This window comes from Sminthopsis crassicaudata, chromosome 1 (genome assembly GCF_048593235.1).
Source record: "Sminthopsis crassicaudata isolate SCR6 chromosome 1, ASM4859323v1, whole genome shotgun sequence".
Taxonomy (NCBI): Eukaryota; Metazoa; Chordata; class Mammalia; order Dasyuromorphia; family Dasyuridae; genus Sminthopsis; species Sminthopsis crassicaudata.
This window is the reverse complement of record NC_133617.1, coordinates 672,180,225-672,204,836: the sequence shown is the minus strand read 5'-3', so window position 1 is coordinate 672,204,836 and position 24,612 is coordinate 672,180,225. Positions and strand designations below refer to the sequence as shown.

At 43.7% G+C, this 24,612-nt stretch overlaps 2 protein-coding genes across 9 annotated transcripts in view; one reads left to right on the top strand and one right to left on the bottom strand.

The window, feature by feature from the left end:
- HEMK1 (HemK methyltransferase 1, mitochondrial release factors N(5)-glutamine) overlaps positions 1-9,473 on the bottom strand; it is a 38,265-nt gene extending 28,792 nt beyond the window's left edge. For 3 of the 7 annotated variants that reach the window (XM_074283342.1, XM_074283344.1, XM_074283346.1), the window contains exons 1-2: positions 9,331-9,471; positions 8,040-8,288 (exon numbers count right to left, since the gene is read on the bottom strand). In XM_074283342.1, coding sequence (XP_074139443.1) covers positions 8,040-8,240 — 201 coding nt within the window. In that variant the 5' untranslated portion in view covers positions 8,241-8,288; positions 9,331-9,471. Of the gene's footprint in view, positions 1-8,039; positions 8,289-9,330 lie in introns of all 7 variants that reach the window. The other 4 variants (XM_074283343.1, XM_074283347.1, XR_012484907.1 and 1 more) reach the window with 3 other exon arrangements.
- A 1,010-nt stretch (positions 9,474-10,483) lies between these two features.
- Positions 10,484-24,612, top strand: part of C1H3orf18 (chromosome 1 C3orf18 homolog) — a 31,157-nt gene continuing 17,028 nt past the window's right edge. Inside the window, exons 1-2 of one of the 2 annotated variants that reach the window (XM_074283348.1) lie at positions 10,484-11,036; positions 15,241-17,222. The gene's annotated coding sequence lies outside the window, so the exon portion shown is untranslated. Of the gene's footprint in view, positions 11,037-14,769; positions 17,223-24,612 lie in introns of those variants that run through there. The other variant, XM_074283349.1, reaches the window with a different exon arrangement.

Genomic DNA, 24,612 nt, shown 5'->3' with positions numbered 1-24,612 from the left:
CATGGGTATTCCTTTCCTTCAACGTGATCCAGCCCTAGTATTCCAAATACTCCAAAATAAGTTTCATCTGCACTGGGCAGAGAAGGATAGAGAAAAGATCACTAGATATTTGGGATCAAAGGTTATGATTTTCAAACTCTGAATGTGACATTGATTACAAAAGGTCTTTTTTGGGGGAGAAAAATGAGATAATCTTGAAGATACTTTCTGGCTCTAATTCTATGAGTCCCAGAGACTCATACTCAACAGAGAAGGGGTCTGTTCTAAGTTACACAGTCAATTAGTCACTAGCTCCTGAGCTCCTGGTATTGTGAGATATGTAAGTCAGAGTCCCTCATTTTAAAGAGCTTATAGTCTAGGACATACACATAGAGATGACTGTACTAAAAGGCAGGCTGTGGCTATTTCTGTAAGAAGTCACAAAGGAAATGCTTTTGGGGAAGAAGAGATTAACTCATGGGAAGAGGGAAGCAGAAAAAGCTTCCTGGAAGAAGCAGCAAATGATTTAGATCTGAAAAGGAAGACAATGCTGATAGGCAAAACTGAAAAAGCGAGAGGGAAAAGTATGCTTAACTTTATTAAGTTGTAATAAATATGGAAATATGTTTTGCATTTCACATGTGTAACTGATATCATATTGCTTTCTCAATGAATGAAGGAGAGGTGAGGAGAGAATTCAGAACTTAATGCTAAAACCAAATAAATAAATAATGAATTTCCTTTCTTTTTTAAAAGTTCTTATAAAACAGTCATCCATGAATTATCTAAACTCTAAACCCTTCTTGGACACATTTCAGATTTAACCTATTACCTCAACACTGCCCTAATGAAAAATCTGGAACTCATCTGGGTTCCATGAACTTGGAAAAAAAAAAAAAGAATAAATGTTTCAATAAAATTGGTTACCTTTGAAATTCTGTGTCTTTTAGGTTTTTAAATACATCATTCTCAGAAGGGATTCACAGGTTTCACCAGCCTGCCCAAGGGGGGGAGGGGAGCAATTTTTATATTTGCATTTCCAGTGCTTAGCATAATAATTGGTACCAAACAATAATGCATAATAAATTCTTGTTGACATTAAAAAAAAAAAAAAAGCCTCATGCCCCTGTTAGGACCCATCTCAGGTGTCTCTGGCCACTGTAATTAGTACCTGAGGATGACTTTTGAATGCAGAGGTTTGCCTGACAGTGGCTGGACTATGATTATCAAGCCTGGCACTGGTTGGGTGATCCTGCTTCTTATTGGGAGATCAAAATCCTTTGAGGGAGGGATGGAGGAAGTAAGGATCACTAGCCACCTTTTAAGGATGAAGGATTCAAGTCGCCCATCCAAGGTCACCCACCACAGTGATAGACCAGCTGCATCTCCCAAGCTCTGGGGACTTAGGAGAGTCAGCATGGCTTCAATAAAGAACAAGGAAGTCATTCCCAATTAACTTCATTTGCCTTTCTGACAAGATTACTAAACTGGTAGATAAGAGGAGAGCTCTAGACCCCAGTAAGTGAGATTTCAGCTCAGCATCTGGCAAAGTCTTTCATGCTTCCTTCAGCAACAGGATGGAAAGATGCAGACTAGATGTGAGTATGATTAGATGGATCTGGAAATGGTTGAATGGCCAACCATGAAGAGAAGCCATTAAAGTTTAGAAAGGGTCAAATCAACTTCACCTTGATAGGAGGACTTTAATGGAAATCCCAGAGATTTGTGCTTGGTTTTTTGTTGTTTTTTTTTTTTTTTCCAATGGTTAGGGGAAAAACATGTTTATCAGCCAGTTCTGAGGCTCTGTAATTCTTCAGTGTCTCAGACCCTACAGTGCCTTTCTGTGCCTAAGAATCTATAGCCAGCCATCAATCCAGCTCCTTGGGGCTGATATTTTGGGATTCTTTTCCTCCCCTCTCTTAGTCAATTAACAGTGAGGGGGAGGTAAGTGTCTGAGGATGGATTTGAATTCAGGAAGATGCATCTTTTTAACTCCAGGTCTAGAATTCTATCCACTGCCCCACCTAGCTGCTGCTGCTCCTACCCAATCTAGTTCCCCTGTTAGGGACTTACCAAATCCAGCCTTATTGGCTAAACTAATATAATGGCCTCCTAACTGCTTTCCCTACTTTGTGACCTCTGTCACATCTGTGTACACATGTGTACATTTATATCTGTAAAATGGGGGTAAGAACAGCACCTGCCTCCCAGGGGATGTGAGGATCAAATGAGATAATTGTAAAGCACTTAGCAGAGCAAAGTGTTGGGCACACAGTTATTGTTTTTATTACCTCTGGTTTTACCCCATCTTCAATCCAATCTTCACATAACTGACCAAGTTACCTTCATAACTTTGGCACAGAAGCTCAATCTCATCACTCCCTACCTCATATTCTACACTTAAGCCAAAACAGACCATTTGATATCCCTACATCTCTTCATTACCTTTCCCACTTCCACTCTCTTTATACCATAGTCCACATGAACTAGTTCCTCTCTTACACACACACACACACACACACATCCACCTATTGAGCTCTGTCTCTTCTATCAAGGAGCAGCTCTTCCAAAGCTTTCTCTTCTTCCCCCACCCCTGAAGCGCCCTTATTTCCATCTCCTCTAATATACAATAAATAAAAATAAATTTTAAAAAATATAATAAATAAAAACAGCTCAGGCTCATAGGGGGCTTTAAGGTTTGCAATGTACTTTACAGCTAATATTCACAATTACACTATGAAGTTGGTCCCTATCAGTATTATCATCCCCATTACAGAGATGAAGGAATTAAGGACTAGAGTTTGAGTGTATTTAAGTTGCATATGGTAGCAGGCTAAGTAACATGGACAGTGCAGTAACTCTGGGATTTGAAGTCCTGGGTTCAATGGTGTTTACTTCCAGTGTGACTTCAGGAAAGTGAAAGAAGTTAGACTGATATTATCTGAGGTCCCTTCTAGGTCTGGCTCTTTGATTCTATGACCTAAAATCATATTTCTCTTGATTCCAAGTCTATTATATCAAGTATTCTATTACATGAGGAGTTCTTAATCTGGAGTTTATAGGTTGCTATTAGGAGATCTGTGAATTTAGATGAAAAAAAAAATTACATCTTTATTTTCACTGATCTCTAAATGATTTATAGCTTTTTTTTTTTCAATTATGAATGTAGGCAACAAATATATTCCAGAAAGTGGTCCTTAAGCTTCCTCAGACTGCCAAAAGAATTTGGCACACATACAAAAAATTAGTTACAAACCCCTCTCTTGCACAAAGTATGCTCTATTATAATGCAGATTATAGTTATCTGGTACTAGATTCAAAGATCTGAGTTCAGATTTTACTTTTGCCACTTACTAACTTTTGGTAACTTTTTTAGTAACTTTTGGGTTTGGTTTTTTGTAAGCAATCAGGTTAAGTGACTTGTCCAGAATCACAAGACTAGTGTTTAAGGTCAATATGAACTCAAGTCCTCCTGGCTCTGGGACCAGTGCTCTGGCCACTGAACCATCTCACTGTTAGTAACCTTGAACAATAATCATAATAATAGCTAGCATTTATGTGGTGCTTTAAGATTTGCAAAGCATTTTATAAATATCTCATTTTATCCTCACAAAAGGGGAGGTATTGGGGGAAGCTAGGTGGCGCAGTGAATAGAACACCAGCCTTGAATTCAGGAGGACCCAAGTTCAAATCTGGTCAACACTTCCTAGCTGTGTGACCCTGGGCAAGTAACTTAACCCCAACCTCAGGAAAAAAAAATATAAAAAAAAGAGGAGGTATAAGATCCACATCATTATGTCCATATTATTATTATCCCCATTTAAAAGTTGAAGAAACTGAAGCAGAAAGAGTTAAGTGAATTGCCATTTAGTAAGTCTCTTAGACAGGATTCAGACTCAAGTGGAATTGAGTCTAGATTCTCCACTCTTATCACCAGTGTCCTCTAGTTCCATAAATCCCTTAATCTCTTTCCAGGTTCCAGTTTCTTCTCAGTAAAAGGGAGTGGTAGGATTGAGCTAAGTAGCCTTTGAGGTCCCTCCAAGGTTTAGATCCACTATCCTCTGAAAACTGGATTATCTGGATAATTGTCTTATTTCCCCAATGATGAATGACAAAGTGTTTGTTTAATGTCTATATGCCAATCAACAGAGGTGCAAATACAATTGGAAAAGTGAGACCCTTCTTACTCATTGTAATTGGGGAAGCAAGGGGAGGGAGGATAATAAAAGTGAGAGTGGATTAAGGGAAGCAATGGTCAGAAGCAAAACAGACTTTAGAGAAGGATAGCATAAAAAGAGAGAAGGATAAATAGACAATAGGATGAAGAAAAAAACACAATTAGCAATCATAAATGTGAATGTGAAGAGGATGAATTCACCTATAAAACAAAAGCAGATATGTTGTTTATAAGAAACATACTTGAAACACAAATACACACACAGAGTGAAGATAAAAGGCTAGAGCAGAAGTTAATGCTTCAGCTAATTAATTGAAGGAGTAAACAGAGAAGGGAAGTTTCAGCTCCAGAGCAGATGGCAAGACTCAGTGGTCTTTAGATGCACTGACAAGTCAGATAGAAGGCTTATGGGTCAGCTGAGCTAATAGTATAGTCCAATGGGCTCTCCATTTTATGGGAAGGAATGTGGCTAGTGATTCCTTGCTGATCCAAGTAGTATGAGAAGCTATGAGGCAAGAAAGAACTGGAAGTTAGGCTGTAAAGGCTCCAAGCTCTGGCTGGGCAGAGCCCACCCCAGCTCGGCTCTACCTGTAACTGCCTGAGGGAACTAATACAGGGCATTAGATTGTGTCTTTTCTCAGTATCCCCAGAAGACAGGCAAAGCATACTGAACAGATTAGGTGCTTAAATTCGATCTTTTTTAGAGTTACCAGGATGATTAGTTGCTAATGAACTGAGGGAACTATTTTAAACCAAATGATTTAAACACCTTCTAATAGGAGGGGTTTTGTCAGAAAGTATTGCATGGCTTAGAGAGGCAGCAGAGCTGGGGAAGGCTGAGAGAAGAGCAACAAAAGCTAACGAGGGGCAGTGGGGGGGAGGAAGAAAGCAACAGAGACAGACAGAAGAGAGAGACAGAGATAGAAACAAGAGAGAAATAGAGACACAGAGATAAAGAGACAGAAACAGAGACGGAGAGGCAGAGGTGTACCCTAGAAGAACACACTGAAAAGAAAGATATTTTGATTTAGACAGACAGGCCAAGAAGAGAGTTAAAGATCCATGCATCTTCCTAGGGATGAGAATGCAGGAGCAAGAGCTCCCCCTTTACTCAAGTAATGAAAAAGTGGTATAATGCCATAAAACTTCAAAAAGATCAATGAAAAACCAGAGAAGAGAAGGCTAATTTTATAATGTGGACTGTAAAGTTATGGACATCATTCAACTTATTTGGGAGAATCTAATTATGAAATTTCTACTTAGTGCAAAACATGGGGGATAAGAAGACCATATAAAAAAAGCCTCTGCCCCCAAAGGAACTCTCTATTGAGGGATGTGGTGTTTAAAGGAACTGCGATGGGGACTGTAGAGGACTTGGGCAGGCCGTGACCACTGCCTTTATCAAATACCTCTATAATATAGGGCCACTCTTCCTTTACGTCCTTATGTCCTAGCTCCAGCTTACTTCCTCTTACATAGCTTGTATTTTCCTGCTTCCTTATATTGCCCACGCTGTTCCCTAGCTTGAGCTATCACCTTTCTGCTCTATCCAATGTTTACCCTTCTGTTAAGGCTCAACTCCACCTACAGAAAGCCTGATCCCCCAGATGATCACTCCTCCTCCCCCCACGTCAGCCCATCACGCAGTTCCTGTCACGTTGTGTACTGCTATTATTTATATTGGTGTATCATCCCTGTGTAACACTGTGACACTGTCAGAGTAGGGATTGTCCTTTATCTAAACTTAGCTTCTCCTCTACCACCTAACACAGTGCTCTAAATACAGCATGTACCTAACAGGGATGGGAATTACGTCCCTAATCTAAACTTAGCATCTCCTCTGCTGCCTAACACAGTAAGTACTCTAAGTGCAATGTGTACCCAATGGGGGATGGGAATAAGCATTTATTCGGCACCCAGTGTGTGTCAGGCACAAATATCACCTCACTAGATCCTCACGACAACCCAAGAAGTAGAAGCGTTTATTATCCTCATTTTGGCTCTATTGTGCCATCAGCTGCCTAACCTAATAAATGTTGCTTGAATTTAACTGAATAGAAGAACAGATTTATTTTATGTGACCCTGCTAGACGCGGCTGGTAGCGCTCACAAGCAAACAGATGTCAGGGAAGGATAGGGAAGACTTTTTTACTAGGCAGAGGACGGGTGATACGGATAGAATTCCGGTTTGGGTAAGACTCAGACTAAATAACCACTGGAGTCTCCACCAGCTCGGAGGGGCTAAAACTTGAAGCAATAAACTATTAATAACATCAGGGAAAGAAAAAATAAAACATTTATTGAATTAAATTCCTGGCCAGTTCACAGCACTATGAGTAAGGAGATGGGGGAGTCTGAGACTTATTTCTAAACCACTGAGGAAATTGATCACAGCTTTTTCCAACTGAAGGTTTTTATCCTGGGATCTGTTAACTTTGATTACATTTGAACACAATTGGTTTTTTGGTCATCTTACGAATTTTATTTTATAAACATGATCCATCGGGTCCATTGGTTTCACTAGACTAGCTAAGGGGCCATGACTCCAGAAAGGTCAAGAACTGAACCATTCCTAGCGGAGCCAGAATTCTGGCTAGAGGGACGGTGGGGTTTACCCCGATTGGGGATTCATATACTTCGTTAGGGGTCACAATGTGAAGAACGCTGGAATCTCCTCTGCCGACTGCTGCTTTGGGGAGAATCAACAATTCTCTTTTCTCTCTGGGCCTCATTTTACTCTTCTGTAAAACTGGAGAGGGGGCTGGATAGGGATTAAAAGGCAGGACAGCCAAAGGAAAGGGGGGGGGGCCGGATAGCAAAGTGGACAGAGGGCTGGACTTGGAGTCAGGTGATCCGGCCTTAAATCTTGTCTCAGACACTAGTTGTGTAATCCTGGGCAAGTCCTTTCATTTCTCATTGCCTCAGTTTTCCCATCTTGCTATTGTTTCGTTAAGTATTACCATGTCCTTATACTGTAACACATGTAATATGTATGATTGCCTGTCATCTAGGGGAGGGAGTATTAGGAAGGGGGGGAAATTTGGAAAAATGAATACAAGGGATAATGTTATAGAAAAAATTACCCATGCATATGCACTATCAAAAAAGTTATAATTATAAAATTAAAAAAAAAGAATGATCAAAATAAAAGGAAAAGGAAAATATGAAAAAATAAAGTATTATCATGTCCAACCCTTTGTGTCTATTTTGGGGGATTTTCTTGGTAAAAATACTGGTCTAGCTTGTCATTTTACAGATGAGGAAACTGAGGCAATCGGGTTAAGCAGCCAGGAAGTGTCTGAAGCTGGGTGTGTACTCAAGAATGCCAGTCTTGCTGACTTTAGGCCAGGCCCGCTAACCACTGCACCGGCTGGCTGCCTTTCCCCATCTACAAAACCTAATGTAATCTTCGCGCACAAAATGAAATTCAGCCAGCCGGTCCCAGAGACTCGTGGGTCACAGAGCTGACGTCAGACACACAAGTTATCCCGAAGCTGTTTCGGCTTCAAATCCATGACTGTAAGACCCTGAAGGCCCTTCTTGCTCTAAGAGTCTGTGGCCCTCCCCATTAGCATTAGTAGTTTTCCTCAGAGTAAGCCCCTGCCGGAGCGAGCCCCGCGCACGCGTTTTATACGGTTCAGACTCGGGTCAGACCCCGGATTAACTGAGGGATCACTTTCCACTAAACTCCCGCTACTCTAGAAGCTCTTAGTGGTCAAGGACACGTCATCGGTTCTTCTCCCATCTCACCTCGGGGCGGGCGCCGCCACACTGTGGCCCCGGAGACAAGTCCTGCTCGGGCACAGCTCCCCCTCCTCCCTTCCGCTCTGTCTGGGGGCAGGGAATTATCTGACCACTGCCTGCTGCTCGCAAGCAAACTTACTGTTTTGGCTCCGAGCACGTGGGCCACGATGCACGCGCTGGACTCCCGGGCTTCGGGAACGCCTCTCTTCTCAAACAGCTGGGCCCAGTGGTTGACCAAGGCCGCGGCCGTCCCCAGTGGGGCCCCGCGGCCGCCGGGCCCGCCCTTCTGTCTCACCGGTGCAGGCCCCGGGCCCCGCAGCTTCATCCGCCGAAGGAGCATGTCTCGGCCGGAGTGCGGGCCCAGCCGGTGATTCTCTGCGGACTGGGGCTGGGAGAGAGAGAGACAGAGACCCCAGGAGTTTCTAGAACAGCGCCCCCCACCTCATCTCCACCTGGTCCAGGTCTCACCCGGACTGCGGACCCCTCCGCACAGCCGGAGGATTCTCTCTCCCCCGCCCGCGGGCCGCGGGCCTCTTCCGTAACAGAAGCTGCGCTGGAGGAGGGGCAGAGCCGGTGGGTGCCGGGGTGCGCTCTGAAATAAACCAGCTTTGTACCTCCCCCCCCTCAGGTGAACCCAGAGGCATCTGGTAAAGGTGAAAACCGGAATCATCCAAATATGAGTAAATGCTGAAAACTAATAATTTTTAAAAAGAAAAAACCTAAAGACTTAAAAAAAATACTTTGCCTGTAATAACCCCATAAGGTGGAGAAAATAAATTAGTCCCATTTTACAGAAAAGGAAAAATGAGACTTCCAGTGAGTGAATGGAGTCCGTTTTTCAAGAGGCCTCAATTAATGCGAATCATATTAAGCTTGTTTCCACATTAGTCACATTGTGAAAGAACCACAACAACAGAGAGAAAAGCAACAAACAAGTGGAAACGCCGCTTGGCGCGAGCTCCAGAGTTCGCAGGGCATTTTCCACTGGGAGTCTCAGAACTGTGAGAGTGGTGTTATTGAGAGGGGAGCCATGGAAGCTGCTGTGGGCTGGTGCACACTGCTGTGCACCTTGTTCTGGCTCCAGCAAAGTATCTTCTAAAACTTAGGAGACCTGCACAGGGGAAGTTGTTCTGATAGAAGATTCTGGAGTCAAGAGTCCTGGGTTCAAGTCTCCCTCTGAGCTTTCTACCTGATTGGGAGATCTCTTTATCTCCCTGGATGTCACGTGCTCCGCCATAACATGAAGCCTGGGGGATCCCTGTCCAGTCAGACGCGGGTTCTATGGATCAGCGTCCACAACGTGCGATCGAGGCGGACCTGGGGGCAGCCAGGCCTTGAAGGCCGGACACTGCCAGGGGCCGCCACGGAGAGGAGGGCACCCCAAAAATCTTGCTACCGACCCATCCCCCGGGGTCCCGGGCTGCCCTTACCTGGGCCTGGAGGCTGAAGTTACGGGGTTCCCAGCAAGCACCGCGCTATCCCAGGGCCAGCCCAAACCCAAGAGCGCATCGCTTTTTCCTTCCGGGAAGAGCAGCGGCCTCGGCGCGTGGCTCCACCCCCTGAAGCATCCGCTTCCCTCCGCTCTACGGCCCGCGCCGCTGGGAGCCCGGAGCCCCACCCTCTTTCCTTCTCCCCTCCAATCCCCTCCCTTACTTTCTCCTTAAGGAGGCGGGGTCTCCCGCCTGGCTCCGCCCTCTGATGTGAAAACCACGTGGTCTGTGCTAAAGCGGGAGCTTGACCCGCTGTGATTATGCCGGGAGCTCTGTGACCTGGGTTCTCCGAGTCCCACCGTGCCGCCGGAGGACGCAGACGCAGAGCGCGGCTCCGGGTGTATCTGGAATGGCTGCATCCCGTACGGACGCGCTGGAAACGCCCGCGGCAAGCCCCTGGGGTTCGCGCGTCCCCTGCGGACAAAGGGAAATGGGAACCCGGTGTAGCAGATTCCGAGGCTTCCCGGAAGGGCGACTGCGTTACTAAAGGCATTTATAGTAAGCGCCTAGCACGTGGCGGACGCTGTGCTAAGTGCTCCACAAATAGTATCGCATCTGGCCTTAGAACAACCTAGAAGGCTGTTACTAATTATTCTCTCCATTTTACAGTCGGAGAAACTGAGGCAGCTGTTAAATGACTTGCCCAGGGTCACTCAGCCAGTGTCTTTTTTTTTTTTAACCTTTTTTTTGTTTTCAATATTTATTTTTATAGGATTTAGGTTTCCATTCCCCCCCTTCATTCCATTCCCTCCTCTCCTCAAGACAGCAAACACTCTGACATGGGTGATACATGTATAATAATGCTGGATATATTTCCACATTAGTCTGGTACGCAGCTAATAGTGTAAGATTGAATTTGAACTCAGCTCTTCCAAACTCTCAGTGTTCTATTCACTGTACCACCTACTTTTTTTTTTTTTTTTTTTTTTTTTTTTTTCTGAGGCAGTTGGGGTCACGAAGATAGAAAGTGTTAAATGTCTGAGGTCAAATTTGAACTCGGGTCCTCCTGACTTCAGGGCTGCTGCTCTATCCACTGCGCCCCCTAGCGGCCCCCTTTAATGTTCTTTTAGGACTGTGGGACAGGTGGGCAAATAGGGTTAGGGTAATAACCCAGCTTCAAATAGGACAGTGGGAATGATCCCGCCTCCTCCTGGGCCCACATGGTCTGATGTTTTTTCATTTGGGTCCCTGGATTTTAAAAGCTTTTTGTTCCTTCATGCCTTGGAGAGGATGCCTTTTAAAATTTTTTCTTATATTGTATTTGTTGAAATCTTACTGAAGGGGAAGCAAGCAAGCGTTTATTTAGCACCTATTAATTTTTAAAAATTGTATTACTTTTTGACATTTATGATTTTTATGATTTATGATTTTTATTTCCATTTTTCCTCCCTCCCTCCCCTCACCCATTCCCAAAGAAAAAAAAACAAGAAACAAAAGCCGAACATAGTATGCTTTACTCTGCATTCAGACTCCGTGCTCCTTTCTCTGGATGTGGAGGGAGCATTTTCCATCACGAGCCTTTTGAAATTGTCTTAGATCATGCATTCCCCAAGAGCAAAGTATCAAAACTGCTCGTTGGCACAACGTTGCTGCTACTGTGCACAGCGTCTTCCTGGCTCTGCTCACTTCACTCAGCATCAGTTCATGTAAGTCTCTCCAGGTTTTTTCTGAAATTCACCTGCTCACCATTTCTTATCGAACAATAGTATTCCTTTACATTCATATACCACAATGTGTTCAGCCATTTCCCAATGGATGGCTACACCCCTGATTTCCAATTTTTTGCCACCACAAATAGAGTTAGCTCCTAGCACCTTTTGTTTGGTAGACACTGTGCAAATATTATCTCATGTAATCTTCACAACAGCCCTTAGAGGTAGATGCTATTCTTTTTTTTTTTTTTTTTCCTTCCATATGTGTGTGTGTGTGTGTGTGTGTGTGTGTGTTTTCTCGGGGCAATTGGGGTTAAGTGACTTGCCCAAGTCCTCCTGACTCCAGGGCAGTGCTCTATCCCTTGGGCCGTCCAGCTCCCCAGGTAGATGCTATTCTTGTTCTTGTTTTGCTCTTGGGAAAATTGAGGCAGACTCAGAGAGAAAGTGGCCTGGCCAAGGTCACACAGCCGGGCAGTGTCTAGGGCTGAATCTGAACTGGGATGTTCCTGACCAGCACTGTCTCCACTTTGACCCAGCCGCTGCTGGTCTTACTATCAGGAGATGGAGACTAGACTTGTGATTTCATTGGGACACGTGCCCCTAGCAGTGTGGGTCAGCGCCCTCTTTACAACCTAGAGCCTCAGAGAATGGAAGATCGCACGGCCCGCACAGGTTACACGCAGGGCTTGTGTAACGGGCTGTCGTCTCCAGAAGCTGCCGGATCACTCTCTGGGAAGAGATCTGCTGTGTCTACTCAAATCTCTCAGACAGATTCTTCTTCCTGTAACGAACCGTTGTCTCCAGGCAGTTGCTGTTAACTCTTGTCCTTAGAAGTGACTTCCCTTCCTGCAGAGAGCCCCGTCAAGCCTGATGCAATTCAGAGTCTTCCTCTTGAATCCTTGCTCTGAATCTCCTCCAGCTCTTATCCTTCTCCAGGCCGATCTGCTCTCTGCGCCCAGTGCTGTCTCTTTTTATCCTCCCAGAGAATGGGCGTGGGATAATGCAAGGGCTTCTGGGAAGAACCACCCCAGCCAATGAGCTTGCCCCCTCTATCAAGTCAACCTGAGTTCTCACCTTGTAATTGTCCAGAAAACCTGAATTCTCACCTTGTCACTGTCCAGACAACCTCAGTTCTCACTTAGTAATCCTAACATCTCCCCCTTTCTTTTGATTTAGAACATAGGACAGTCATGACCTTGAAACATAAATCCATCAATATGGGAAGTATTACAGATAATTACATAAATGACCTTGAAACATAAATCCATCAATATGGGAAGTATTACAGATAATTACATAAATTACATAAGCATATAGTAACATAGTAACATAACGCATGCTAGAAGTATATAACATAATCATAAATTGAAAATTTATAAATGTCCATAAGTCCATTGTCCATTAGTCTCATCTTGTGTGAGGAAGTCCAATGATTCCTGCTGGTTTTAAAGTTCTTTAACAGTCTTTTTATTAGCCATGCTCTTTCAGTGTCAGATGTTTCTTAGATCTTCTTCTTTATTTTGAGATCTTTCTCTTTTTCTGTCTCTCTCTGATGGACAAGGCGAATATGACTCGTTGGCACCCATCTGATTCCTTCTCCTGCTGAAGAAATACAAGCAAACCCTCTCTCCCAGGCAGTTAACCTATCTAATTACCTTCTATTTACCACTTTCTAAATCTCTTCTCATCATCTGGCAATTACATTGGAATTGTTTGCACTGGGCACAGCCCTGTTGGTTTAAAAGGCCTGTATTCTCCCCAAGTGTAATCCATTTTTGCAATCTGATTGCCTTTTGACTGACTTATCAGGTAATCCCTTTCTGCCATGCGATTGCTTCTCTGCTGATTGATTAAATCAGAGTCCTGGCCTTCTAAAGGCTCTTTAGGTGTAACATCAGCTGCCATCATGCCCCAAGTCTTTTTTGCCTGGGGCCCTGGACCTGGGCCCCTCATCCCATTTCCCTGAATTATTCTACACTCAGATGCCCAATGGAGTCCTCTGTTGCATTTTGGACATGGGGTTTTAGGTCTTCTTTCACCCTGTCTTCTCACTGTATCTCCATATCTACACTGAGCTCTTAGATGCCCAATTTTTCCACATTGAAAACATCTCCGAGTTTCTCTAGAAGTCCCTTGCCAGGAGGGACCCTGTCTTTCCACATTCATCATTGTCCAGGTGTAAAAAGCATTTGTTTCCACTGTAGCACAGCGTCTTATGATCTCCTCTAAAGGAGCATCTTTGTCTAATCCCCATATAATTCTTTTGCAAATCTCATTGGCATTTTCCTTAGCCAGATGTCTGGTCATTATTTCTGTAGCTGAATTTTCTCCAATAGTTCTTTTGACAGCAGTTTGCAAACGTCCCACAAAATCTGCAAAAGGTTCATTGGGACCTTGCTGTATTTTAGTGAAAGCCTCTCCCCGATCTTTCTGTCCAGGGAGGACACCCCAAGCTTTTATTGCAGCCTTAGCAATTTGTTCATATATTGTCATGGTATAATGAATCTGTTCTGAATTCTCTCCATACTGACCTTCACCAGCTAAGTGCTCAAAAGTGAATTGTGTGTTAACTCCTATTTCCAAATTGCATCTGACTTGAATTTTACATAATTCATGAAATTCCGCAAGCCATAATAAATTTTCTCCAGGCTCCAGACATGTCCTTGCTATGGATTTCCAATCATTCGGGGTTAGGACTTCATAAGACAAACCATCTAGTAACATTTTGACATAAGCTGATGTAGTCCCATAAAGGGTACAACCTTTTTTCAAATCCTTAATTTTATTCAAATCTAAAGGTGCATATCTTCTCATTTTATGACCTACAGAATCAATATTTTCAATCACAGGATATGCATGTATAAAATCACTTATATCCTGTCCTTCTTTCTTAGCTTTAACCAATGCTTTTTCTAATCTTGTCATAGGCTTAGGCTGCTTCACAGGCAATTCTGTTTGTGTTTCTGCCTCTTCCTCTCCTCCTCCTTGCTCCACCCATGAAGGGTTAATTGAGGGAGGAGATGGGAGGTGCTCCTGTTGCTGTTGCTCAGAATTGTACTTAACTTCATTGTTATCTGATTCATCCTTTTCACCTAGTTTAGTTGACACTTCCCCATTTTGCTCCTTCATCTCTTCCTTTAGAATAACATTTTTTAAAGCCATTTGGATTAAATTGTAGGTATGAATTGTGTCTTTGGAAACTGAGTTTGGTCTGGAACCAAAGGGCAAAATGTCACAAAGGCAATTGTAGTGTTCACCTAATTGCTCTCCTACTAATTTCCACTCATCTGGATCCAATTCTTTTTCCAGAGAAAAAGAAGGACATATGACCTTCACAGTTCTTAAAAGTTCAGTAATCTCCTCTAAAATTATAATCAATCCTTGGCTTTTCATAACCTTGATGATGCTCTCTAAACATTTTCCTTGAACAGAAGGTGTTTGCCCCATTTCACTATAAGAGATTGCTGGTTTAGCCGTTAACAAGTTAAGTTCCTTATTTATCTATTAGTACTCTCACTTAATCTTTAACAAAGTTTCCTTGTTACTCACGGTTCTGGGTCAGAGTGACTGAGATCTGGATGGGAGGCTTTTCCACTGGAATCAGGACCGTGTCTGTCCCTGTTCGGGTGCCAAATTGCGAAGGTCTGGTCTAGCTCCTCTTGTCAGAATAAGCAAAAGTCCTTGCCCCACGTTGGGCGCCAAATGTAACGAGCTGTCGTCTCCAGAAGCTGCCGGATCACTCTCTGGGAAGAGATCTGCTGTGTCTACTCAAATCTCTCAGACAGATTCTTCTTCCTGTAACGAACCGTTGTCTCCAGGCAGTTGCTGTTAACTCTTGTCCTTAGAAGTGACTTCCCTTCCTGCAGAGAGCCCCGTCAAGCCTGATGCAATTCAGAGTCTTCCTCTTGAATCCTTGCTCTGAATCTCCTCCAGCTCTTATCCTTCTCCAGGCCGATCTGCTCTCTGCGCCCAGTGCTGTCTCTTTTTATCCTCCCAGAGAATGGGCGTGGGATAATGCAAGGGCTTCTGGGAAGAACCACCCCAGCCAATGAGCTTGCCCCCTCTATCAAGTCAACCTGAGTTCTCACCTTGTAATTGTCCAGAAAACCTGAATTCTCACCTTGTCACTGTCCAGACAACCTCAGTTCTCACTTAGTAATCCTAACAGGCTTGAGTCTCCATCTTCTTTGCTTTGCAGGCCAGCTGACTACGCACTGTTAAGGACCAGGCCTAAGTGTGAAGGGGCTGGTCGGTTCTCCAAAAGCCCCCACAGCTATGAATCAGAATAACCATCAGCCTTTACTGACTTAAATGTTGCTTGTGAATTGGGAAGGAAATAAATGGGAGGCAAGAGAGAAGAGGAGATGCACCTGCCTCTCAGTGTCCTTGTATCTTTATCATCCTCTCGAAGGACGGGATCCATTCTGCTGGTCAGATCCCCAGCAGCCCCTTGCAGGTGGCCTCTGTAACAATGCACCGCTGTGACGGTGGTGACTGCAGTTGTTGGACAGGGCAACAGGAGAAGTAACTTTACAGATGCTGCATCCTTTTGAGGTTTGAATGCTCTCTACAGATATTTTTGTTCAGTCATTTTCAGTCATGTCCAACTCTTCATGACCCCATTTATTAGGGGTTTTTGGCGGAGATATTGGGATGATTCGTTATTTCCTTCTCCAGCTCATTTTTCAGATGAGGAAACTGAGGCAAACAGGGTGAAGTGGTTACACAACTAAGAAATGTTTGAGGCCGTTTTGAGCTCAGGAAGATGAGTTCTACTGAAGTCCTAGCTGGGACATCTCTCTAGATAATGAATTGTAAACTCCTTGAGGGTAGGGGCTGCTTTTGCTTTTGTTTTTCCTCCCTAGTTCTATTAAGTCCTGAACAAGCAGTGACTCAGTAAGACCAGATCAGCTGCTCACATTTCACTTTCCGAGAACTTAGACCTCGCCCTATCCCGGTAAGGCTGACCTGCCCTTCGGAGGAAGAAGGGGCGCTCGGGCTGTAAGAGCAGCGGCCCGTCAGAGGTTCCCAATGGCTGACTGAGCTTGGCCAGGCCCCTTCCCTTCTCAGAATTGCATTTTCCTTCTCTGTAAAACGAGGACTGAACCAGCGAGCCCTGCGAGACGGGCTTAGAATGCCAACTCCGGCATTGTGGTGTGGCGGGGACGCGTATTAGCGATTAGTGGGATTACTGTTCCTAAGGGCATAAAGGGATTTTGCCCGCCTCCTTTCTGGCGTCCCTTTTTACCCGGTGAAGTGTGTGGCGGCTGCAGGCTTAGATTAAAGAGGCACTGTCACTGAATCAGAGGTTTGCATCCCTGCTCTGTCTCGTTATTGGTACGGAAGCTGATCTGGGGTAGGGCCTCAGTCTCCCCATCTGTAAGACGAGGGGGCTGGATAAAATGATCTCCAGGGCCCCTCGGCCCTCACAAGCTAGGATTCTAAGATCAGCCCGACCCTCAGGCCTGGAGCCCTGGGGTTCGGTGGGTGCCAGCGTTCCCTGCCGGCTCCCCACCAGCATTTCACAAGGGAATGCCAGCTCCTCCTGCTACACAAATCCAGGGCTGATTCTGCCTGGCGTGCACGGCACCGGGCTGAAACAGAGGAAGAGTGCCAGGCCAAAGAGCCAATCGTGAGCCCTAGCCCGGTCCGGCCACCAATCCCCAGGCAGGGCAAGAGGAGAGGGGGAGGGCCCAGGTCTGCGAGCTGGGGAGGCGGGACCAGGTACTTCAGGCATTTCGGAAAATATAATGCAAACAAACGCGTTGACAGCTGCGCCTGCTCCCCGGGCCTCGCTAGAGCCTGCTCAGGCCCTGGCATCGGCGCTGCCAAGCCCATCAGGCCGGGGCATGATGCCAGGCTGCCCTCTGCAGAGCCAGCGCCTCCCGGACTGCTGAGGTCACTCGCCTCGCCGGTGCCCGCTGACAGCAAGGCAGCAGCCTTCACCCTCGCCTACCCTGCCGTCCCCTCGCTGCCCCTTGCCCTGAGGAGCCTCCGGCGGCAGCCAAGACTCCTCTGCACCTGGCAGCCAGGGAAGCCGGGCGGACAGGTGGGCAGGCAGACGGTCGGGGAAGGAGGCGGGAGGACGGGCGGGGGCTCTCACATCCCCCCATCTCTTGGACCAGTCCCGGGCTCTGCTGACCAAAGCCAACAGCTGGAACCCCGCAAGAGAGTGACCAAGTAAGTGCTGATCCCATCATTTTTATTCAAGCCCTTAAAACGGGAGAGGAGGTTGGGTGGGCAGGGGGCGGGAACACAGAGGAGAATAGCAGAGGCTGCGAGCTCTGAGGGGCGGACCCAGGGGAAGGGGACAAGCTGGGAAGTTGGCAGGGCTGTGGGTGGCACAGGAGGGGTGACAAGAAGGGAGGGTGGCAGGGCTGGTGATGGGTTCGGGGAGGAGGCAGGAAGGAAAAGGGACTAGCCCAGGGGAAGAAGATCGGAAAAACTAGGAGGATAGAGAGAGGCTTGAAAAAGGTCTGGGGTGAATGGGATGGATACAGGGGAGGGGAGCACAGTAATATCACGTATTGATATATATCATCTTAGATTGGCACAGGGATGTATATAACTTACAGACCACTTTCACATGCATTGTGGCAACTTGGACCTTCACAAGGCAAGGCAGATAATGTCACCCCCGCCCCCATTTTATGGATGAAATAGTCAGGTCAGATGACTTGATTTGCCCCTGATCCCACTGAGTTTATGTCCAACTCACCTGTTCTTAGTTTTTTTAATATAAGCTACTTGAAATGGAGAATTTGTTTTCTCTAAATTATGTATTTCCCCTTCATCTAATATAGTGCTCTAAATCTTGGGCACTAAACATTTGTTATAATGGATTGTACAGAAGCATCAGATTTTAGAATTAGGAAGGACCTTTGAGATTGCCTATCTGGGCCCACCCATTCACTTTGGAAGCCTCAGCTTCCCAAATGGGAAACCACAGCAATAACTCGCTATCATCATCATAACCCTTGAGAGGTAGGTAGACGCCTAATCATGTTTTACAGATGAGGGAAATGACTCCCAGAGAGGTAAAGCAATTTGGGTAAGTTTGCACAGCAGGCAAGAACCCAGACCTCCTGACACCCTAATCCTAGAACTATTTCTATTTTATTGTGAATATTAGAACAGAGTGAGTTTGGAGAGTTTGGAAGAAGAGGAAGTGAGACAACATGGGGGATAGAATGGCAAGAACCAGTCTGGAGGTGGAGTGAAGAGGTGGGACCAGAGAAGGAAGGAAAAGAATGGGATAGGAGAGAATAATGTAGTGTAATCAACAAGAACTGGATTAGGAATCGGAAATCTTGGGTTCATATCCCATCACTGCCACTTAGCTGGAGTAGTCACTGGGATTCATCATCTGAAAAATGAGTGGGCTGGGTAAGGTGATCCAAAATCCTCCAATCCCTTGTCCTAGTGAGTGCACCTATCAAAGCAGGTGTTCCCTGGCATCCCCACTTTCCCCTCACAACTCTTCCCCACTAGTCCCTGAGTTACAGTGGTATGGGGTTAGGGCAGCTAGTGGCACAGTGCGAGTACGGGGCCAGGAGGTGGGAAGATTCATCTTCCAGAGTTAAAATCTGGCCTCAGGCATTTACCAGCTGTGTGATTCTGGGCAAATTTATATCCTGGACAAATCACTTCACTCTGTTTGCCTCAGTTTCCTCATCTGGAAAATAAGCTGAAGAAGGAAATGGGAAACCACACCAATATCTTTGCCAAGAAAAACTCCATGGAGTCATCAAGAGTCAGATATAAGTGAATGGCAGAAAAGGTATAGAGGGAAGCAATTAAAGGCTCTGAAGAGTTGGCCTTGACCCAAGGCTGAATCAGTTTTCTGCCTAAAGGCAGGGCAAGTAAAAGGTGGAGGAAGAAGCTATAGAAAGACTGGAAGGGAATCCTACTGGGTTAGAGTTTGGGGAGAGGAAGCAGTGAGCTAGCTTTATGTGATTGATGGAGAAGATGGTAAAATAGAGGACTGGGGAGGGGAAAAAAGACGCTTCCATAAAATCGTAGAATATCAGACTTGAAAGGGGCTTCCTTGGAAGGAGAACATCTAGTTCACCTTCTAATTGGGCAGTTTGTGTTTGACAAGTGGTCATCCAGCCTCAGTTTGAAGACTTCCAGTGATCTGAATCTCCTGGGGCTACCCAATCATCCAAATTTTGGACAACTCTAATTGAGAAGATATTTTTCTTTCCATAGAACTGAAATTAGCTGGTGCGCAACAAGATCCTGTAGTCTCTAGTCCTGCCCTTCAGAGCCAAGAAGGGCCAGGAACACAGTGGGGAAGAGAATAATCCCCTAGTCTGAAATCTCAACCCATCACTAGTGAACTGGCTTGGCCATGGGAACCCTCAGGTCCCTGATTTAGAATGATTGGGGAAATCATGAAGTGAAGGAGTCAGCAACTACTGAAATATCTTCATCTATGCTAGGACTGAGGACCACAGATAACTGGGCATGACAGATGGCAGGTCAGAACCCATGCTGCAGGAAGGACTGTAAGGAACATTTTGTTCTGAGTGACCCAAAACCATGTTTGTGGAATCTCTCTCTCTCTCTCTTTCTCTCTCTCTCTCTCTCTCTCTCTCTCTCTCTCTCTCTCTCTCTCTCTCTCTCTCTCTCTCTCTCTCTCTCTCTCTCATACACACACACACACACACACACACACACACACACACACACACACACACTCCCTCCCTCCCTCACCTTTACATTGTTATTTATTACATCCTTACACTATGAAATTTCATTCACTGAATGGGTATATGTACACACATTCACAGCTTATATAATTGCAACCCTGAGTAGGAGTAATAAACTCTCATAAATCTATGAGCCCATAGATATTCAAAGAATATGCATTTAGAATCAGAGGAGTTGGCTTCAAGTCCTATCTCTGTGATTTACTATATTGTTATTTCTCTTCTAGAGTTAGTCAGTTTTCCCATCTATAAAAGAGGTATAGGACTATTATGATCTCTAGCACCTAAGAAGAGGCTATATGACATACAGAGTACATTCACACTTGGATCTCCCCTAGCCAAGGTGGGTGATATCATATCCAATTAACAGATAAATGGGGGCAGCTGGATGGTGCAGTGGATAGGGCACCACCCCTGAAGTCAGAACAACTTGAGTACAAATCCTGTTTCAGACACTTAACACTTCCTACCAGTGTGACTCTAGGCAAGTCCCTTAACCCCAGTTGCCTCAGAAAAACAAACAAAACAGATAAAAGACATTGAAAGTTAGTAAGGTGAGACTTGTGGGTACCTGGTGCCTTTTCATATACTTCACTCTCACATACTCCATAACTTGTCATTCTCACTCAAACTTTCACAAATACATACAGTTTTACTTTTCAGTCCAAAACCCAAACTAAATAAAAATCCAAAACCAAACCAACCAAACAGCAACAAAAAAAAAAAAAAAAAAAAAAAAAAAAAAAAAAAAAAACAGGAAAAAAAAGAACATTTACTAAGTACCTACTATCCACCAGTCATTACGCTAGGTGTTAGGGATACAAAAACCAAAACCAGCCTGTCCTCTAGATTATATTCTACCAGGAATATAAATAAATACAAAGCAATTTGAGAAGAAAGATAGTATTAAAACTAAGTGGGGAGGTGGAAGGGGGAAGATTCACCTAAGAAGTGATTGCTGAGTTTAGCCATGAAGGAAGCTGAAGATTGTAGGAGGCAGTGAGTAAAAGGGACAGCATTCTATAGTTGAGGAATAGCCCATTGGGCTAATAGCCCTTTGAAGATGGAAGACTACATCCAGAAAATAGGTAGGAAAGATAGCTAGAGCACAGGGGTGGGTAAAAAGGAGTAATAGACCCTAAGTCTGGAAAGATAGATTGGTTCCAGATTATGGAGACTAATAAATGCTTCCTACTCTATATCTTCCCAACTTTAGTCAAGTCCCTCCCTGTCTCTGAGTCTCAGTTTCTTCACCTGTAAAGTGGATATAATCATATTTACGTTTGCCAGCCTCACAAAGCTGTTGTGAACAAAATGACCTATAAAATGTAAAGGACACAAGAACCAGGATTCCAGTCACTTGATACTAGAAAATAGTTACTATTACTATTGTTATTCCTGTTTGGCCCAGATTGGGCCTGAGTAGGTAGATCAGTGTGAGCTATGTGGGTTCAAGGCAGAGTTTGCTTGGCCATCTTCACATGGTGGATACTTAGAGGATGGAACAAGGAGGTAAGAAAAATTGACAGGAAGAAGTCAGATCTCAGCCTCCTGAAACCATTGGTCAGAAGGTTTGTCAATCAGGACTCCAGAAAGGGACCTCTAAGTCATATTATCTCTGAGCTGGGAAGTGGTACCTCAACAACTATCTAATCCCACCCATGCCCATCTCTTCTACAAGATACCTCTTAAGGAATCAGACAAACATCCCCTTGGAGACCTCTAATGAAAGACAAGTCACCACCTCTGGAGACAACCCAGCCTATGGCTCTAAAGTGAGGAAACACTTTCCTAATATAGAATCTAAACGTGGTCTCTGCCATTTCTACGCCTTGCTTCTAGTTTAGACTCTAGGATCAAGGAGAGCAAATGTAATAGTCTTTAAATAGCTGAAGATAGCAAACAAGTCTCTTGTAATTCTACTCTTCTCCATATTTTGGGGTTGTCTTATTGACCCTGAATAAATAAGTTGATGGTTTTTCTCCCTTAGTCATTTAGTTCCTTTTTTACTTTGCAGACCTTTTCTGACATACTCATTTGATCAGATTTCATCCTCTGAATCCAAGATCTTCCTTCTTTATGGAATATGTCAATATTTCCCAATCTTTTGCAGTGTGATGACTCCATTTTTAGGGTAACAAAAATAGAGGCATGTTATAAGAATTGTATTCAATGAAAGAAGAAGGCTTTATTATATTCTTACTCTGTGTTAGGCAGTATATCAGGTGCTAGGGATACCAAAACAAAAATGGAAGTAATCCCACTCTCAAGGGATCACTGAAACTAATAGTCCTTCCAGTCTCACTTCTCTCTAATCCATTTCCTTTCCTCTGTAGCCATTTTAGACAATCTATAAATGCTGCAAAGACAGCCCAATATAGGGGGAAAGTCATTGCAGAGCAAGAGGTGAGGGTTTTGGTAAGAGTCTGGGAACTAGGAGACCTGGGTTTGACTGCACTTTTAACTCATTGCATAATCTTGGGCAGTGACTTCTCATCTTAATTACTTTTCTCTCTCTGGACTTAAAGTTTTCTAAATATAAAGTGAGGCGGCTGGACTAGTTGAGTGCTAAAGCTCAAAGCAACTGTGACTAATTCTGGTACTATGTGGCTCATCCTGGATGTATCTTAGGCCAGATTGTGAGGTATCTAGCACATCATTTCTTATGAGAAATCAAACAAAGAAATGAAGAAAGGAGATGGTTTTGTCCATAGACTTATATTGTACCCTAATGGGAGTGGGATGGTTAACTTCCACTAAAAGCAGTGGTTTGTCCACCTTCCCTCAATTCTTCCCATTAGTTTTCAACATGAAGAAATATCTTTTAATAAGTTTTTTGGTTATCTTTTGTTTTTACATTGCCTAGATTTCCCCTATGTCCACCCTTTCCTTCTTCTTTTCAGAGATCTGTCCCTTTAAAAAAATCAAAAATTTAATTTAAATAATTTAAATTTTAAAATTATTTTAAATTTAGTTTTTTAAAGAAATGAAAAAAGAAAAATCAGCAATTATGATTATTGTATCCAAAAAAAAAATCTGACATTATATGCAATGTTCCATATGTGTGGACCCCCATCTCTGCAAAGGAAGGAGAAAGTCTTCTTATATCTCTTCTTTGTAGCCAAGATTGTTATTTTTAATTTTGCAATATTCAGTTTCAATTGTTTTGTGATTATTGAGTGAAGGCATTTAAAACTTCCTCTCATCTGTAGCTAGTTAGACAGCAAAATCCACAGAATTTTGTCTGTTGAGCTAGAGGCAGAAAATTGGGCAGCTGAATCTAGGCAAGCAGTTTCTTGCCTGATATTATTTTTGAAAACACAGTTTATTATATTTTGATTATTCCCTTCAGTTTTGTCACCTTCATTTTTTATTATCCTTCCCCCTTTCCTATGCATTGAGTCATTCCTTGTAACAAAGCTTAAAAAAAAAAAAAAAAGAAAGAGGCCTTTGTTACAAGGAATGAATGGCTCTCTGCAGAAAGAGATATACTCAGAAATGAATATGATATAAAAACAAAAGACATCCATTAAAAATAAAACCCACATACTTATTATTCTTCATTAAATCAATTTCTCTCAAGCAAAAAAAAAAAAGAAAAAGCAATTCAGTAGAGTTAATCAACATAGTCTTTATAACAGTCTTGGAGGAAAAAACAGAGAGGGGAGGGAAATAATTTCTCTCCAAATTCTTCTGTTGTCTTTCAGTTGTGTCCAATGCTTTGTAATCATATTTAGGTTTTTCTTGGCAAAGATACTGGAGTAGTTTACCGTTTCTTTCCCCAGCTCATTTTCAGATGAGGAAACTTAGGTAAACAAGGTGAAGTGACTTGCCCAGGGTCACACAGCTCACACGTGTCTGAGGCCAGATTTGAACTCAGGGAGATAAGCCTTCCAGGCACATTGTCCAGTGTCACCTAGCTATCCCCAAATTCTTCAAAGTTCTAAAATTTCATTGGTATGGATAATTCCTTCACTGATGCATATTGCAGTTCAATTCATACCTTAAGAGATGATTTTCATGAGTTGCCTTTGGTCAAAAAACTTCCTCATTTGGTAGCCAGCCTTCTGGAGACAAATTCAATCCCTATTAGGTAGGTTGGTCCTAAGAAAAAATTGAGCAGTCTTTTTTTGAGCTTAACTTCCAACTACTTCAAATCAATAAACATTGATTTAGCCCCAATTATGTGTTAAGGGCCTGTGCTGGGCCCTGGGGATACAAGATACAGCCCAGTCCTACTCTTAAAGAATTTGTATTTTAAAGTGAGGTGGAGGAGGAGAAAAGGAAACAAATAACTATAATACAGGGGGGAAATAAAGGTAAGGGATATGTCCCTATTAGAATGCAAGCTCTACAGAGAAAGGATTGTCTTGTTTTGCTATCTGTATCCCTGGGACTTAGATTAGTGTTTAGCACAATGTAAGAATTTTTTTTTCCATTTATTCCATTCAGTATGCTCTGAGAAATTTGAGGAAGAAACGATTATTTTCATCAGGGAGAGTCTGAGGAAGGTTTCTTGAAAAAGGAGGCCCCCAAAACAGGAAGTCTTGTCCAAGAATAAGGCAATAGCTTGAGCAAAAAGAAGGCTTTGGGAGTGACTATAATGAGAAGAGTGGGCAGAGTCCACTTTAGCTACATTTTAAACTGTATGCAGGAAAGCTGGGAAAATAGACCAGATGCTTTTCAAAGGCTGGAAAGGTTATTTGGAGCAGGGGCTTGAATGCAAAAATCATTTGTACCTTGATTCAAATCGCCATAGCTTGTGTTTCTCTGACAGATATTTCTCTGAGAGATTTGAAAAGTCCCTGCCCTGCCCCGATGAAGATGACGGTTATATAGGATTTTTCCTCATATTG